The 12,728-nt window shown below is 39.3% G+C and overlaps 5 protein-coding genes across 5 annotated transcripts; 3 read left to right on the plus strand and 2 right to left on the minus strand. All coding sequences in view use genetic code 12, as the record gives it.

Moving 5' to 3' along the window:
- Nucleotides 1-507: 507 nt before the first annotated feature.
- Nucleotides 508-2,960, plus strand: RJT20DRAFT_127236 (uncharacterized protein). The gene is made up of 2 exons (XM_064916960.1): nucleotides 508-704; nucleotides 1,131-2,960. The coding sequence occupies exons 1-2, from the start codon at nucleotides 536-538 to the stop codon at nucleotides 2,525-2,527; spliced, it is 1,566 nt and encodes a 521-aa protein (XP_064775170.1). The 5' UTR covers nucleotides 508-535; the 3' UTR covers nucleotides 2,528-2,960.
- A 547-nt stretch (nucleotides 2,961-3,507) lies between these two features.
- Nucleotides 3,508-5,130, plus strand: RJT20DRAFT_134389 (uncharacterized protein; the record flags this gene model as incomplete). The annotated part of the gene is made up of 1 exon (XM_064918313.1): nucleotides 3,508-5,130. The coding sequence occupies one exon, from the start codon at nucleotides 3,508-3,510 to the stop codon at nucleotides 5,128-5,130; it is 1,623 nt and encodes a 540-aa protein (XP_064775171.1).
- A 1,211-nt stretch (nucleotides 5,131-6,341) lies between these two features.
- RJT20DRAFT_37260 (uncharacterized protein) lies at nucleotides 6,342-8,133 on the plus strand. Its single transcript, XM_064919881.1, has one exon. It carries the CDS (start codon nucleotides 6,601-6,603, stop codon nucleotides 7,840-7,842), a length of 1,242 nt encoding a protein of 413 aa, XP_064775172.1. The 5' UTR covers nucleotides 6,342-6,600; the 3' UTR covers nucleotides 7,843-8,133.
- Nucleotides 8,134-8,424: 291 nt separating this feature from the next.
- Nucleotides 8,425-8,724, minus strand: RJT20DRAFT_1678 (uncharacterized protein; the record flags this gene model as incomplete). The annotated part of the gene is made up of 1 exon (XM_064919200.1): nucleotides 8,425-8,724. The coding sequence occupies one exon, from the start codon at nucleotides 8,722-8,724 to the stop codon at nucleotides 8,425-8,427; it is 300 nt and encodes a 99-aa protein (XP_064775173.1).
- A 1,351-nt stretch (nucleotides 8,725-10,075) lies between these two features.
- On the minus strand, nucleotides 10,076-12,213 carry RJT20DRAFT_37257 (uncharacterized protein). The gene has a single exon (XM_064919880.1). The coding sequence runs from the start codon at nucleotides 12,056-12,058 to the stop codon at nucleotides 10,241-10,243; it is 1,818 nt and encodes a 605-aa protein (XP_064775174.1). The 5' UTR covers nucleotides 12,059-12,213; the 3' UTR covers nucleotides 10,076-10,240.
- Nucleotides 12,214-12,728: the final 515 nt, after the last annotated feature.

The raw sequence follows: 12,728 nt of genomic DNA on the forward strand, positions 1-12,728 counted from the left end.
AACGTAAACTTACCATCTTATTCCAATGCAACACAGTGAATTCTTGATGCGAAAAGATTTTCTTTGTGCATTAAATGAGTCCCAAATAGGAATGTGTCACAATATCATAAATACACCGATAAAGGCAAGCACAGCTTAAAGGAAAAGCAGCCAACTGTGGGAGGCTTACAGTTGTTCAGTAGTATAATCACTCCACTACTTTCTACTATTTTTTAAGAAGTATCTAAACTGATTCCCCACTAGCCCTTATGTATATGAGTCGCCTTTTGTTCCTTTTTACTCTCTACATAACTCAAGTCCTAAAGCTTCCTCTTCGCTTCTACCTTGCGGAAGTCCTCTCTCCGACCTTTATGCGCATTTTCTTATAAGCGCATTTTCTTATAAGCGCATGGTTAATGAAAAATTCCTAAGCTTGTTTTTTAAATTAGTCTTGTTAATAAAGTATATAAAAGGGCGAAGAAGTCATCTTGGGTTAAGCCCTACAAATTTCTTAAGTTACTATTGTTCATAGCTAAAACGTATTTAACTTAAAATCATGAGTCAGCTCTCGTCGCAGGGAAACAACGCGATCATATACTTAACGTATGCGTTCTTGTTGTTCACAGGTCTCTACTTGGCATGGAAGTTCTCTTCAGAGAAATCGTTTCTTTCGTCCAACGGAACCCAAAAGGGACTTCCCTTGGCGCTCAACTTCATTGCTTCTGGTATGTTTATTTTTTAGTATAATTTATCTGGTTTCTTGACAATGGACCAACTTAACAGTGCGATCGTGATTGTGGTATTCGCTGATTGCGGTAATGGAAACTTGGTGGTGTAAGCTATTTAGTAAACCAACAATGGAAACTAGCGGGTGTCCCCTCATTTCTTGCAATGAGAAATAGGGGGACTGAGATTAGACCGTTTGAACTCGATCAAGTTAACACTTGCGTGAGGAAGTTTTATTGTTCTGTAAATCAATGATAAATTGCGTATTGAAGGACAGGGGCAATAGCGTTCAGGAACAAGGAATGATGAAGTATCCAAATATTGCATTCATTGCATCCAAATGACTAAGTTATTCGATAAAGTTCACTCGCTATTGCTCTCCGGAAATACTAGGAATGGTTATTAACAATCTCTACTCTCTGTAGCCATGGGTGTTGGTATTCTTACTACATACTCTCAAATTGCTAACCTTTCTGGTTTGCATGGTCTTTTGGTGTACACCATATCAGGAGCTATTCCAATTTTGGGATTCGGTTTGGTTGGTCCCTTGATCAGAAAGAAGTGTCCAGAAGGTTTCATTTTGACCGAGTGGGTCAGATTGAGATTTGGCATTGTCACTGCATTGTACTTATCTTTCTTCACTTGTTTGACAATGTTTTTGTTCATGATTGGTGAATTGTCCGCTATCAGAGGAGCCATTGAAACTTTAACAGGATTAAATGCACTTGGAGCAGTTATTGTTGAATGCATTGTCACTACGATCTACACCTCCCTTGGTGGTTTCAAAATCAGTTTCATTACAGACAACTTTCAAGGAGCCCTTGTGTTGATTCTTATCGTGATTTGTGCTGCAGGAATGGGTACATATATCGATATAGATACATCCAAGGTTGGTCCAAGTGGATTGTTGAAAGCCAATAAATTGGGATGGCAATTAGTGTACATCTTGTTTGTCGCTATTGTCACAAATGATTGTTTCATGGCTGGCTTCTGGTTAAGAACATTTGCCAGTCGTACGGATAAAGACTTGTGGATTGGTACCTCTATTGCAACTTTTGTTACCTTCGCTGTCTGTACCTTAGTTGGTACTACCGGTTTCTTGGCCGTGTGGTCTGGTGACTTAGAAGTCGGAGATGCGAACGGTGTCAATGCCTTCTTCATTTTATTAGCGAAAATGCCCCGTTGGCTTGTTGCTTTTGTTTTAATTTTCTGTATCTGCTTATCAACTTGTACTTTCGACTCCTTACAGTCTGCCATGGTTTCCACTATTTCTAATGATGTTTTCAGAAACAAATTGCATATCAATTACACCAGAGGTTTAGTTGTCTTAGTGATGGTCCCAATTATTGTTTTGGCTGTGAAGGTCGCCGATAACATTTTGCAAATCTACTTGATTGCAGATTTAGTTTCTGCTGCCATTATTCCAGCTATTTTCTTGGGTTTGAGTGACTCTTGGTTTTGGTTTATTCGTGGTTTCGATGTAATGTGTGGTGGTTTAGGAGCTTTGGTAGGTGTTTTCATCTTTGGAACTGTCTACTATGGCAATGCTCGTGAGGGTGCAAAACTATTATTAATCTGGAACGGTATCTACAGTCCAGAAGATTGGGGTGCATTTGGAGCTTTCGTTATCGCTCCTGTAGGAGGGTTAATTATAACTTTTGCAGCCGCTGCACTTAGAATTGGAGCTATCTATATCTACTGTAAAATTTCTGGATCTCCATTCGAAGCCTTGGAAAGACCAGAGAAGGTCGACTCTATTGAAACTACTGAGGTCGACTCACATTACGGATCCACTGATGACTCCAAGAAGAACTCCGTTTGAGGAAGGTGATGAGCACGACCCTAAATACGACTTTAATAAACAATTAATAAACTGTGTATGTACATAATTGAATTTACTAATGCTGTAACGAAGTTTCCAAATGTAATGTAGTTGAGAAGAAAAGTGCATGTTAAAATTATTGATTTTTATTTTAAGCGAAATTTTACAATATATAACCTTTTTCACCCAAATATTGATTAACTTGTGTCACTCATGAATACAAAACCATCATTAAGTTTTCTTCTTCAATCAATTGGATGCTGCATTTCTCATCTAATGGAACCTTCACCCGCTTTTACTCTCGTTTCCACTAATTTCCACAAAAACTTCTATTTTTCATTTTCCCTCCAAACTAAGCACTCACAGGTCAGTCCCCACCTCTAATACAAGACAAGAAAAAACCAAAAAGCCTTCTTTATGTATCAGCCCCAACATTCTCTAACATATTTATATATATATACATAAATATATATATTTACACCAATTCTTCTACCCTATTTTTCACCTTTCCTGGCCCTCATACCACCATCATTCCACTCCCACTACTCGGGCTTACCCATCCCCTCCTCGGTTGCATCAATTTCCTTATCAGTACATCTAATAAATGAATGAGCCGCACTTCACACGAAACTGTCTTTTTCTGAGAATCGTGCACGACCCTCTCATTGCAAGGCATTGGTGGTTCCGATGCTTCATTAGCAGATATTTCACAAGTATGCTTTAGCATGGAAATGGAGTCCAATTAGATGCTGTGTCTGTTTTGGTGATTTAAATTCTAGCTAGACTTGTATTGGATTTTTTCGTCGTTACAATTGCAATTTTTGCGTTTTTTTGACATCATTTTGTCCCTTAGAAAAACTCGTTGCATCCATCCCGAAGGGCTTATCTCTCACATTAATTCACGTTGACGTCCACGGTGACTACTTTTCACATTACTACGAAATACTCAACTACATACCAACTTTACTCTAGCAAACACGATGTTTTCATACGAAGTTCCTAGGAATCAACGTCTTCTTCAGTGCGCTTGTGCCATCATCTGGTGTCTTTTGTCGGGGGGTCCCATCTTCGGCTTCGCTGCCCTCAAGCCTGTGCTTATAACTGAACATGTCTATGAGTATATGTGTGACATCTCCATCAATGGCACTTCCAGCGCATCCAGCTCGCTTTGGGCTATGGAGGCACCAACTTCCCTTACAAATGCGCTTTTGACTAAGGTCTTCACAACTTCGGAACCCAAAGATATCGTGGCCAAGTGTACCCAACAAGACTTAAAGTTGAACATGATGTTCACTGTCGGAGCTGTATTGACAAACGTCCTGGCATTAGCCATTGGAAGAGTTCTTGACGTATATGGTCCTAGAGTCTGTGGCCTTGTTGGTGCTTTCTTCCTTTTCCTTGCATCTTTCGTCTTCATCTACGCTGACTTCTTGGTGGAAAACACTCCAATTGACCCATACCTTACAGGATACGCCTCAATGGCTTTGGGAGGCCCATTTGCTTACATTTCGTCCTTCCAGTTGTCGAACTCCTTCCCAAAGAACAGTGGTACCATCTTGGCTCTTGTTACGGGAGCTTTCGATGCCTCATCTGCGGTTTTCTTATTCTACAAGATCTTTTATGTGAAGACAAATGGAGCCTTTTCCTTGGGCAATTTCTTCAAGCTCTATCTGCTCGTTCCTGTTTTCATTACGGTAGTAGAGTTTTTGATTATGCCTGCAGAATCTTACCAGACACCAGCTGATAACAACCTTTGCGTAGATGATGAAATTGAACACCATGTTTCTCCAATTAACAGTGACCACTCTCACACAGAATCTACACCATTATTAGATGACACTTTAAGCCCACCACCTATTAACAAGAGACGTGATTCCATTGGAGATGCATTAAAGCAACCTTATGCTGAAGAAGGTGAAGAATTCTTGGTCGAGCATACTGGTGGTGTCTTTGGTATTTTACATGGGTACTCTGCTCAATACCAAATCCAAACTCCATGGTTTGTTCTTACTTGTTTATTTGCAACGATTCAGATGTTACGTATCAACTACTTTGTGGCTACCATCGGTACCCAGTACGCATACCTCTTTGGTTCTGTTACTGAAGCTGAGCACTTGAATAAAATCTTTGACATTGCTTTACCCTTAGGAGGTATTGTCTCTGTTCCATTTATCGGAATTTTCTTGGATAACTGTTCAACAGTGTTGGTTCTCTCTGTATTATTGTCGATTTCATTGGTAATTGGATTCTTAGGATTAGTGAGCAATTTCTTCCTCGGAGTAGTTGGAGTTCTTATGTTTGTTGCCTATCGTCCATTGTTTTATACTACTGTGTCCGACTTCTGTGCTAAGGTTTTTGGTTTTGAGACTTTTGGTACAGTTTACGGAGCCATTATTTGTATTTCTGGTATCTTCAATTTCGGCCAGAGTATATTGGACAAGTGGACGCATACTTCGTTCAACATGAACCCAATACCCATTAATGTCATCTTGATTGCCGTAACTGCTGCCATTGGAGTTGCCAATATTCTCTATGTGAAGACACAGGCTCAAGCTTTCATCGAGAAAAAGAGAATAGCAGCTCGTGCTTCTGTTACCCCATAAAATGCAAAAAGTTAGAATGCTACATTTAATCACCAACAATAATCACAATCATATATAATTGTTATATAATTTTTATTGATACACGAGCGGAATACTTTGTGGCTCGTCAAAGGTTTATTATACATATAATTTCGTAAATATGCTTTGTACAAAGTTATATATGTAACACTGTAATGTGTAAGGGGAAGTGATGTCGAATGATTTCAACACAAGGATTCTCCTTTACACTTTAGGCGTCACTTGTTGCTAACTTAATACATAATCTATAAGTGCATGATGTGATATGTAAACTGCACAATATCGTATTTCCAGTGAATACGGTAAGCGTAACTATGTCAATGTAGGGACAATGAAGTGTAACTAATACCGGACTAAAACAACGACGTACCTCCTAGAGAGCTTTACGATGTGCAGCATGTCCGTATTAAGTGTATTAAGTTGTATTAAGTGGATATGAACAGTTAAAATGTTATAATCATTAGTAGAAATCAATATTTATAATCTAGACGGTGAAAAATACGATAAGTATGTTAAAATTGAGAAGTTAACATTTATGGTAAAGAGTAAAATTCTCATAAAGTAAATAAAAAAACTTTATAAATTAGGATTACAGGGGATTCTGTCACAGAGAGGTATTTCTGCAACAATCATGAGTTTACAGCGTAGACACACGAGTTTACAGTGTAGACTATGTGAGCTGGAAACTCGTATGCACAAAGAGATCGTACGCATGCTCAGTATTATAATATAATATAATATGTATTTTATTATATGTCACTCACAATAAATCCATTAAATAAGAATTCTGTTGACTGTATACGCATAATCTCTTTCTACAATTTTGCATCTTTTTATTACTGTAGTAAGTCAACCTTATTACCTACTTGAAATATCTGAGATTGTCAGAGACTGTCAGACATTGTAACTACCGCGCGTACCACCCCAAGCTGGAAGAGTCGATTTCTACCTAAGCCACGAAAATCTCCTGTCCCTTACTCACTTCACTTTCTAATCTCACTCAAAACCTATCCAGCCAAGATAACGCTTCCTACAGAACTTGTTACTCTTTCCCCTGAAAACTTTCCATTCAACAAGAAAAGTCTATCTCGCCACTTCATGGTGGCAGCTACCCTGGTTAATTTATAGATATATAGATATATACCATGTGCAACTACATTCCCAAATCTCTAACAACTATACATACCATTACAGTCTCCTCTTAGCAAACTTCTCTTCCGTGAACAAACAATGTCGCCCAACACTCATCATAACCTCAACCATGTCGCCTACAATACTTCTTAACAAAATCTCTTCCTGTACCACCACATCAACACGCGTCCCACGACATTTCTATTACCGATGGTGTACTGAAATTTGGCACTTACCAGATGTGTTATCAAAGTCTAAAAAATGGACCCTGCCTTTGTAGCATAGGTTGTGCCATTTAAACAAGAGGATAATAACACCGGCATGAGAATTCTGAAAATTACTTGGATAATAGCAGTGTTCTCTCCGACAGCTTTGGCTTCAATCGGAGATACTCTTCCAGAGTTCCACAACTGCTTGGAACAATGCTACAATTTCATGTCTTGTTCACACCAAACGATTTTCGAGAAAATAGAGAGTGCAAGAGAGCAGATACAAGAGCAGCAACAACAGCAACAGCAGCGAGCCAAGGGTGAACAAGAGGCCCCTCCGTTATTGCAAAAGAGAGAAATCTCAGTTATGACCCCAGAGACCCAGGAACATCCTATAGAAGACTTTGCTACGGAATACGAGATCCTGGCATTATCTCCGTTTAAGTATTTATGGAGCTGTGAAGCAGATTGTAATTACAAGTGCCAACAAATTGTCACCAACAAGAGAGAAAAGACCGGTTTGCCAGTAGTTCAATTCTATGGAAAATGGCCATTTACAAGAGTATTTGGTGTACAAGAGTTCTTCTCAACAGTATTTTCTTTAGGGAACTTTTACGTCAACTATATCAGCTTGGATAGGGTTGTGCAGCAATATTACAAGAACTCCAAGTCCGATCCTCAACAGCAGAGGTATTCTGTGATGGTAGCCCAATACGTAGTGCTTATCGTGGTTTCATTGGTAGGCTGGTCATTCAGTTCTCTCTTTCACTTGAGAGATAACAACATCACGGAAACTTTGGATTACTTTGGGGCACTGGCAATCATTCTCAGTAACTTCAACGCTATAGTAGTGAGATATTTCTCGTTGTTTAAGACAAACACAAATATCTTGTCCTTGTGGTATGGTATTTTATTATTCGTGTATGTGCTGCATTGTGTGAAATTGTTGTACAATTGGGACTACTGGTATAATACCATGGCAAATTTGGTGGTTGGAGTTTCTGCAATGGTTTTATGGTGCTTGCATGCCCTCAATGTGAAGAGACAGTACTCCCGTAACTATATCATGTACAACAATCTGATCCAACTTTTACCGTTTGAAACAAAACTTTTGACCAAATTGAACCACATTGGATTGGGTCAAGCAAAGTTGGTACCGGTATTACCTGCTTTGTTCAACTTATGGTTATTTGTTGGTGTTTCCTTTGAATTCTTTGACTGGGCGCCTATACAAAGACTTGTTGATGCTCATTCAATTTGGCATTTATTCACTATTCTCCCTACGATATTCTGGTACGACTGGAACATTTGGGACATTGAAATGATGAAAATTACGGATAAGGCATTGAGATAGTACGGCTTGAACCACCCTTACTCTCATATCCACAAACCATTTTCAACAATTTTCAAGAATCTCTAGAAAATGGCACGACAAAACAATTTAGCATTTGCAATTTACAGAAATTAAATGGTGTGATTAGAAACTAAATTATACACAGAAATAGAGTGTTATCAAGGCCAAGTAGATAGCATATTAATAAACATTAGAGACCAATGAATATGAATTTATATTGTTGTAACAACAATGACTACTAGCAAACCTACTAGCGAGCCGTAATGTCTATATAACTTATTAAGGTGCTATAGAAGACATATTTGAAAAAAAAACCCAGGTGAAACAAATGAAATTAAAACGATATTTATGACGAAAAAGAATGCAGAATGAGGTAAATTTATACCGTGTAGTTGGCTCTTCTAGCTCTTGACTAGTAGAATAAGATCTTGTTCATAACTATGAAACAGTCTAGTGAACCCTGTGCCTTGCCAAGGGTCTATAGTGAATGCATGAGGGGCCTCTTTCGAGGTTTAAAAATCAGGAGAATAAGCTCGATAAATACAAAACAGCAATGAGCTCGAGTACTAGTAGTTCTTACCACTATACCATATTTTGCTTGGTTTCTGCCTCTTGTGCGTGGCGATAGTTGATGATCTTATGAATGGCATAAATGAAGACCTGTAAAAGAAGTGCGGCTATAACTGCGACTGCTAAGATGAAAAATTCATTTTTATTGGAATCTAAGAAGGGGAACAACTTGAAGCCCGGGTTTGGTGATAAGTTGTTGTTACTGGCGAATATGTAGTTCTTGATAAAGGGCATAACATATTTGGAATTTCCAGTCTCATAGAAAGCATGCTCTCTCAACAACTGGTTGTCCAGAGTAGGCAAAGGAATCATGTCACCTCGGCTATGTGATAAAAATGCGATATCGTATGTTTAGCCCTTAAATCAGTGGGACAACTTTAATAAAAACTAAGAACCAGAGTGTTCAAAGTCTAGAAAGCTCCCTGCCAGGAAAGTGGACAAAGATGAGTATATAAATATATATCCAAATTTTTCTCGACTAACACTGTGTGCTGGGCTTATAACCAGTTAGATGAATTAGTCGAAACAAGATGATTCTACGATACTCTTTTAGGAACTGCTCAGTGTTAGGAAAAAGGAAAAACCTAAAATTTTTTTACAGTACCTAGGCTCTTAGTTAGGGATGGTATGCAAAACAATATGCAAGAAGGCTAATTTAATGGGCAGTTCAGTTGAAGTTGTAGTAAGAGGAGAACCACAAATTGTCACGATGGGTGTAACGTCAGTGGATAATCGATTCTTATATAGCACATGGAAAGTCTACAGCATGAATGACGCCAAGTGAGGTAATCAAATAAATATTGCAATCGATAATACTATTTACGAATAAGATAAACTATTCTTCACTCCTTTCCTCACGGCGCCATGTCTTGTAGGTAGAAAGTTTGGTTTGAAGCCTTCCAACTCGTCCAGTTGTTTACTATTGCCCAGGATGTTACTTAACTTCTATAAATAATAAAAACTCTAATTATTTCTCACCGTATTAATGCTCTCCACCACCTTGAACAACAGTAAACATAAGAAACAACACATTTGTGTACAGGGATCATGCTGTATCCATGTATCGCCAACTATACTAAGGAGTCATTTTGTAACTGTTAATGACGTACATGGAATTGTTTATTGATTTTTCATGTACAGCTTCTATATATAACCGACGAAAAAACATGCCGTACCACATATTGCATCACCTCACTTTCCCCCCTTTTTGATGCGCTAATTGTAGATTTGGAGATTTGCTGTTGATGCCTCCCGTTGGTGCTCCATGACCCCTTCAACAGGAACAGATCTGTCTTCTCCACTCATTCACGTTTAGGCTAGGCACTCGCCCTCAGTCTCATTTTACATGATGTCATTACATCACAACGGCTGCAACCTATTCGCTCAGGTTCTGCATCCAACCCTGAAACTGAGCCTCGCCTCACCGATTTGGTAACCCTGAGAATAATATTGTGGTTTCTTATTCTATTAGAGTGATTCACGTGGCATCGTAAAGTCATGGAAATTCCCTGGTTGGGATGATTTGACGAAAGTTTGCAGCATGGGGACCAGTCATTCTCACGATCACAGCAAATCCCCCGTATTGTTATGGTCTAAAGCGCATAGGCGCATCTTTCTGCGTATTCGCTTCCCCATTTGTTCAACTGTCGCTTGGTACTACAGTACACGTTTCACAAGATTGTAAATATCCCTTATCTTATTTTCCTATCCAAATTACTACTCATACTACTCACAAAATAAATAAAAAAAAATACATGTTCCAATGAAATAAAATCGGTTCTGGCTCCAGACGTATTTTCTGGGGGAGCAGGTAACCTGCTCTTCGTAATTAGGCTGTGTTCTTGAACCCGAATAGCAGCCTCTTCTTCTTAGTCTTAGGGTATGGGATATACGAGTGCACCTTGTGTAAATCTATGGCTTGGGGCACGTTACCCAATACTGGCAACTGTTTGAATATATGCTCTTCGAACAGTGGAGGGGTATGCATGTCTGTCCCACTGCCTGAGGAAATAACCGAGTCAGTCTTTGCCCGGGCTTGAGGTGAAGACATTATCGATGAACCTCCTCTCAGGCTTTTCAGGCTTATAGACTCATTTCTCTTAGTTGGTGGAAGTCCAACAATGCATACCTCACTTGGAGCTGGTTCGTCGAAGTCACAATTGACAATATCTGGATCTGGTTCTGGTAGTTTTTCTTCTTCCACGTCTTCTTCTTGGTGTACGAGTAATTCCAAGAATAGGAATTGCAAGAAGTTTCTCCACAACTCGAATAGCCTACTGCTACTGGGGTCGTTAGCTCGAGAATCAGTTGTGGAGAATTTTAAGTTGTCTATTATGGCGTCTATCAATCTGTTTATCAAAGTACGATGGGCATCTACTCGATCTTCGATTTTTTCTCTCAGTGTCAGGCTGCTGATCGAGTGGTGACTTTGATGACTTTGATAACTTAGATGACTTTGATGAGAATGGAGCCGGTTTAGTGGATGCTGCACATTGTTGAGGGAACTATTCCAGTGTGATTGTTGTTTGTACATCCTTGAGTGGACTTTGTTCATCAATGTGAAATAATCATGATTGAAGTCGTTGAAGTAGAAAAAGTTGTACTTGTCGCCTTCACCGGTGACCGTTAATAATTTGAGATTATACAAAAAGTAATCCACCAATTCTTTGTAAAAGTGCATGACTTGTGACACCGATGGCATCATATCAAAGCAGTCGATAGAAGATTTCATATGTATTGAATCAAATTTAAGATCTTGGTAGACGTTGTTCCAGAACTGGTTAGAGCTTAGAAGCTTTCTTACGGTTGTTTTCTTGGTAGGTTGTTGAAAGCGAGTAAAGTCCTGATATAATCCTTCAAGAGAGGTCAGAAGCCCAGAAGAGCTATCATCTTCAGCAGTCCTAAGTTGGGAAAGCCACTCCAGCAACTCCCGTTCATCTACAGAGCTGTTGTCATCTGATATCATGGCGCTCTCATTGTCACCCTTCTCGTCAAGGGTATCTTCTTTCATAAATGATGGTAATCCAGACTTTCCTCCTCCTTCTGTGATTTTATTCAACTTCAATATCTTCTCCATAAATCTTAATCTTGGACGATTCGTTTTCATCCTATAGTCTATCAAGTCATAGTCTGATGTGAAGTCTTCGAAGTATGTGTATCTCAACACTCTCACGTTTCGTTTGGAGAACAACCGAATACCATCTACCGAGTATGTGGTGATAGAATCGTTAGTTTCATGGAAGCGGGACTCCCTCTTGAACTTCATATACTGTTTCTCCCATTCACTTATCTTCTTTTCCAAAGGCGACCTCATTAATTCTCTGTCGATGTACGTGTTTGTATTAATATTGAACACTTTTCGTGTGGACCCTGAAGAACTTGAAGATGCGTCACTATAACGGCGGCGAAGGCTATCACTCGAACTAATTCCTTCAACGTGTTTATTCTTTCTGCGAAGCTGGTCCGCTGAACTTTCGATTTTCCTGAGTTCTTTCACTTTTCTTTCATTCATTGTTATCGACTCTAAATATTTGTCTCTGTTACCGTTTTTGTCCCGAGTTCTGTTTTTTTTCTTCTTCTTTATTTGGTTTGTTTCTTCCAAACGCTTCACCTCTGAGGTGGCAGCTAGGAGTATATAGGCTGACATGGTCTCACAATAGTGGTCTGCTTTTTTGGGACTTGCCGGTAGTGTATTTTGCAGCCTATATGACTAAACGGGCAACTGACGATGACCAGTTGATTTTTTCGGCTCGCTTGTGTGAGAGTGCACAGCACTAAACGGTAACCGATGAAATAAGGAGATCTTAGGCTAGTTGAAGATTACGGAAACGAAAACAGGCAACGGTGGCCAAGAAGAACATTCATGTCCAAAGCGAAACACATCTATATATATACAGACATGTATGTATATGTTGGTATTTAAGTGATCCCTAACGCGTCGTTCTTGTAGGGGCCATAATGTGGCATTCATTCATTTCCAGGTTTTACATTGTGATGCAAATGATGAAAGGCCCCATTAAGGTTAAAGTTTTCCTGTGCCCGTTTCCACAAGCCTTCTTACTAGTGAATTATTTTTGCTATAACTGCATTCCCCAATTAATGCTTCCCAAAAGTCCAAGACGTGCATGCGTAACAATAGCGGTTTTGCACCTCTTTGTACCTACAGCCTAATGACGCTGCACTGGCAACAATTGCGATCGGTCTATTGTCATTGCAATCTTACAAGCGGAGATTTTTATTTCCTGCTTTAGAGGCCATACGAGCCAGATTTGGAGGAAAAAATTTTCACTCCGCCGTTGGGGACAATAGCACCTCTA

Source organism: Scheffersomyces xylosifermentans, assembly GCF_036884685.1.
Source record: "Scheffersomyces xylosifermentans strain CBS 12540 chromosome Unknown RJT20scaffold_3, whole genome shotgun sequence".
NCBI classification, from domain to species: domain Eukaryota; kingdom Fungi; phylum Ascomycota; class Pichiomycetes; order Serinales; family Debaryomycetaceae; genus Scheffersomyces; species Scheffersomyces xylosifermentans.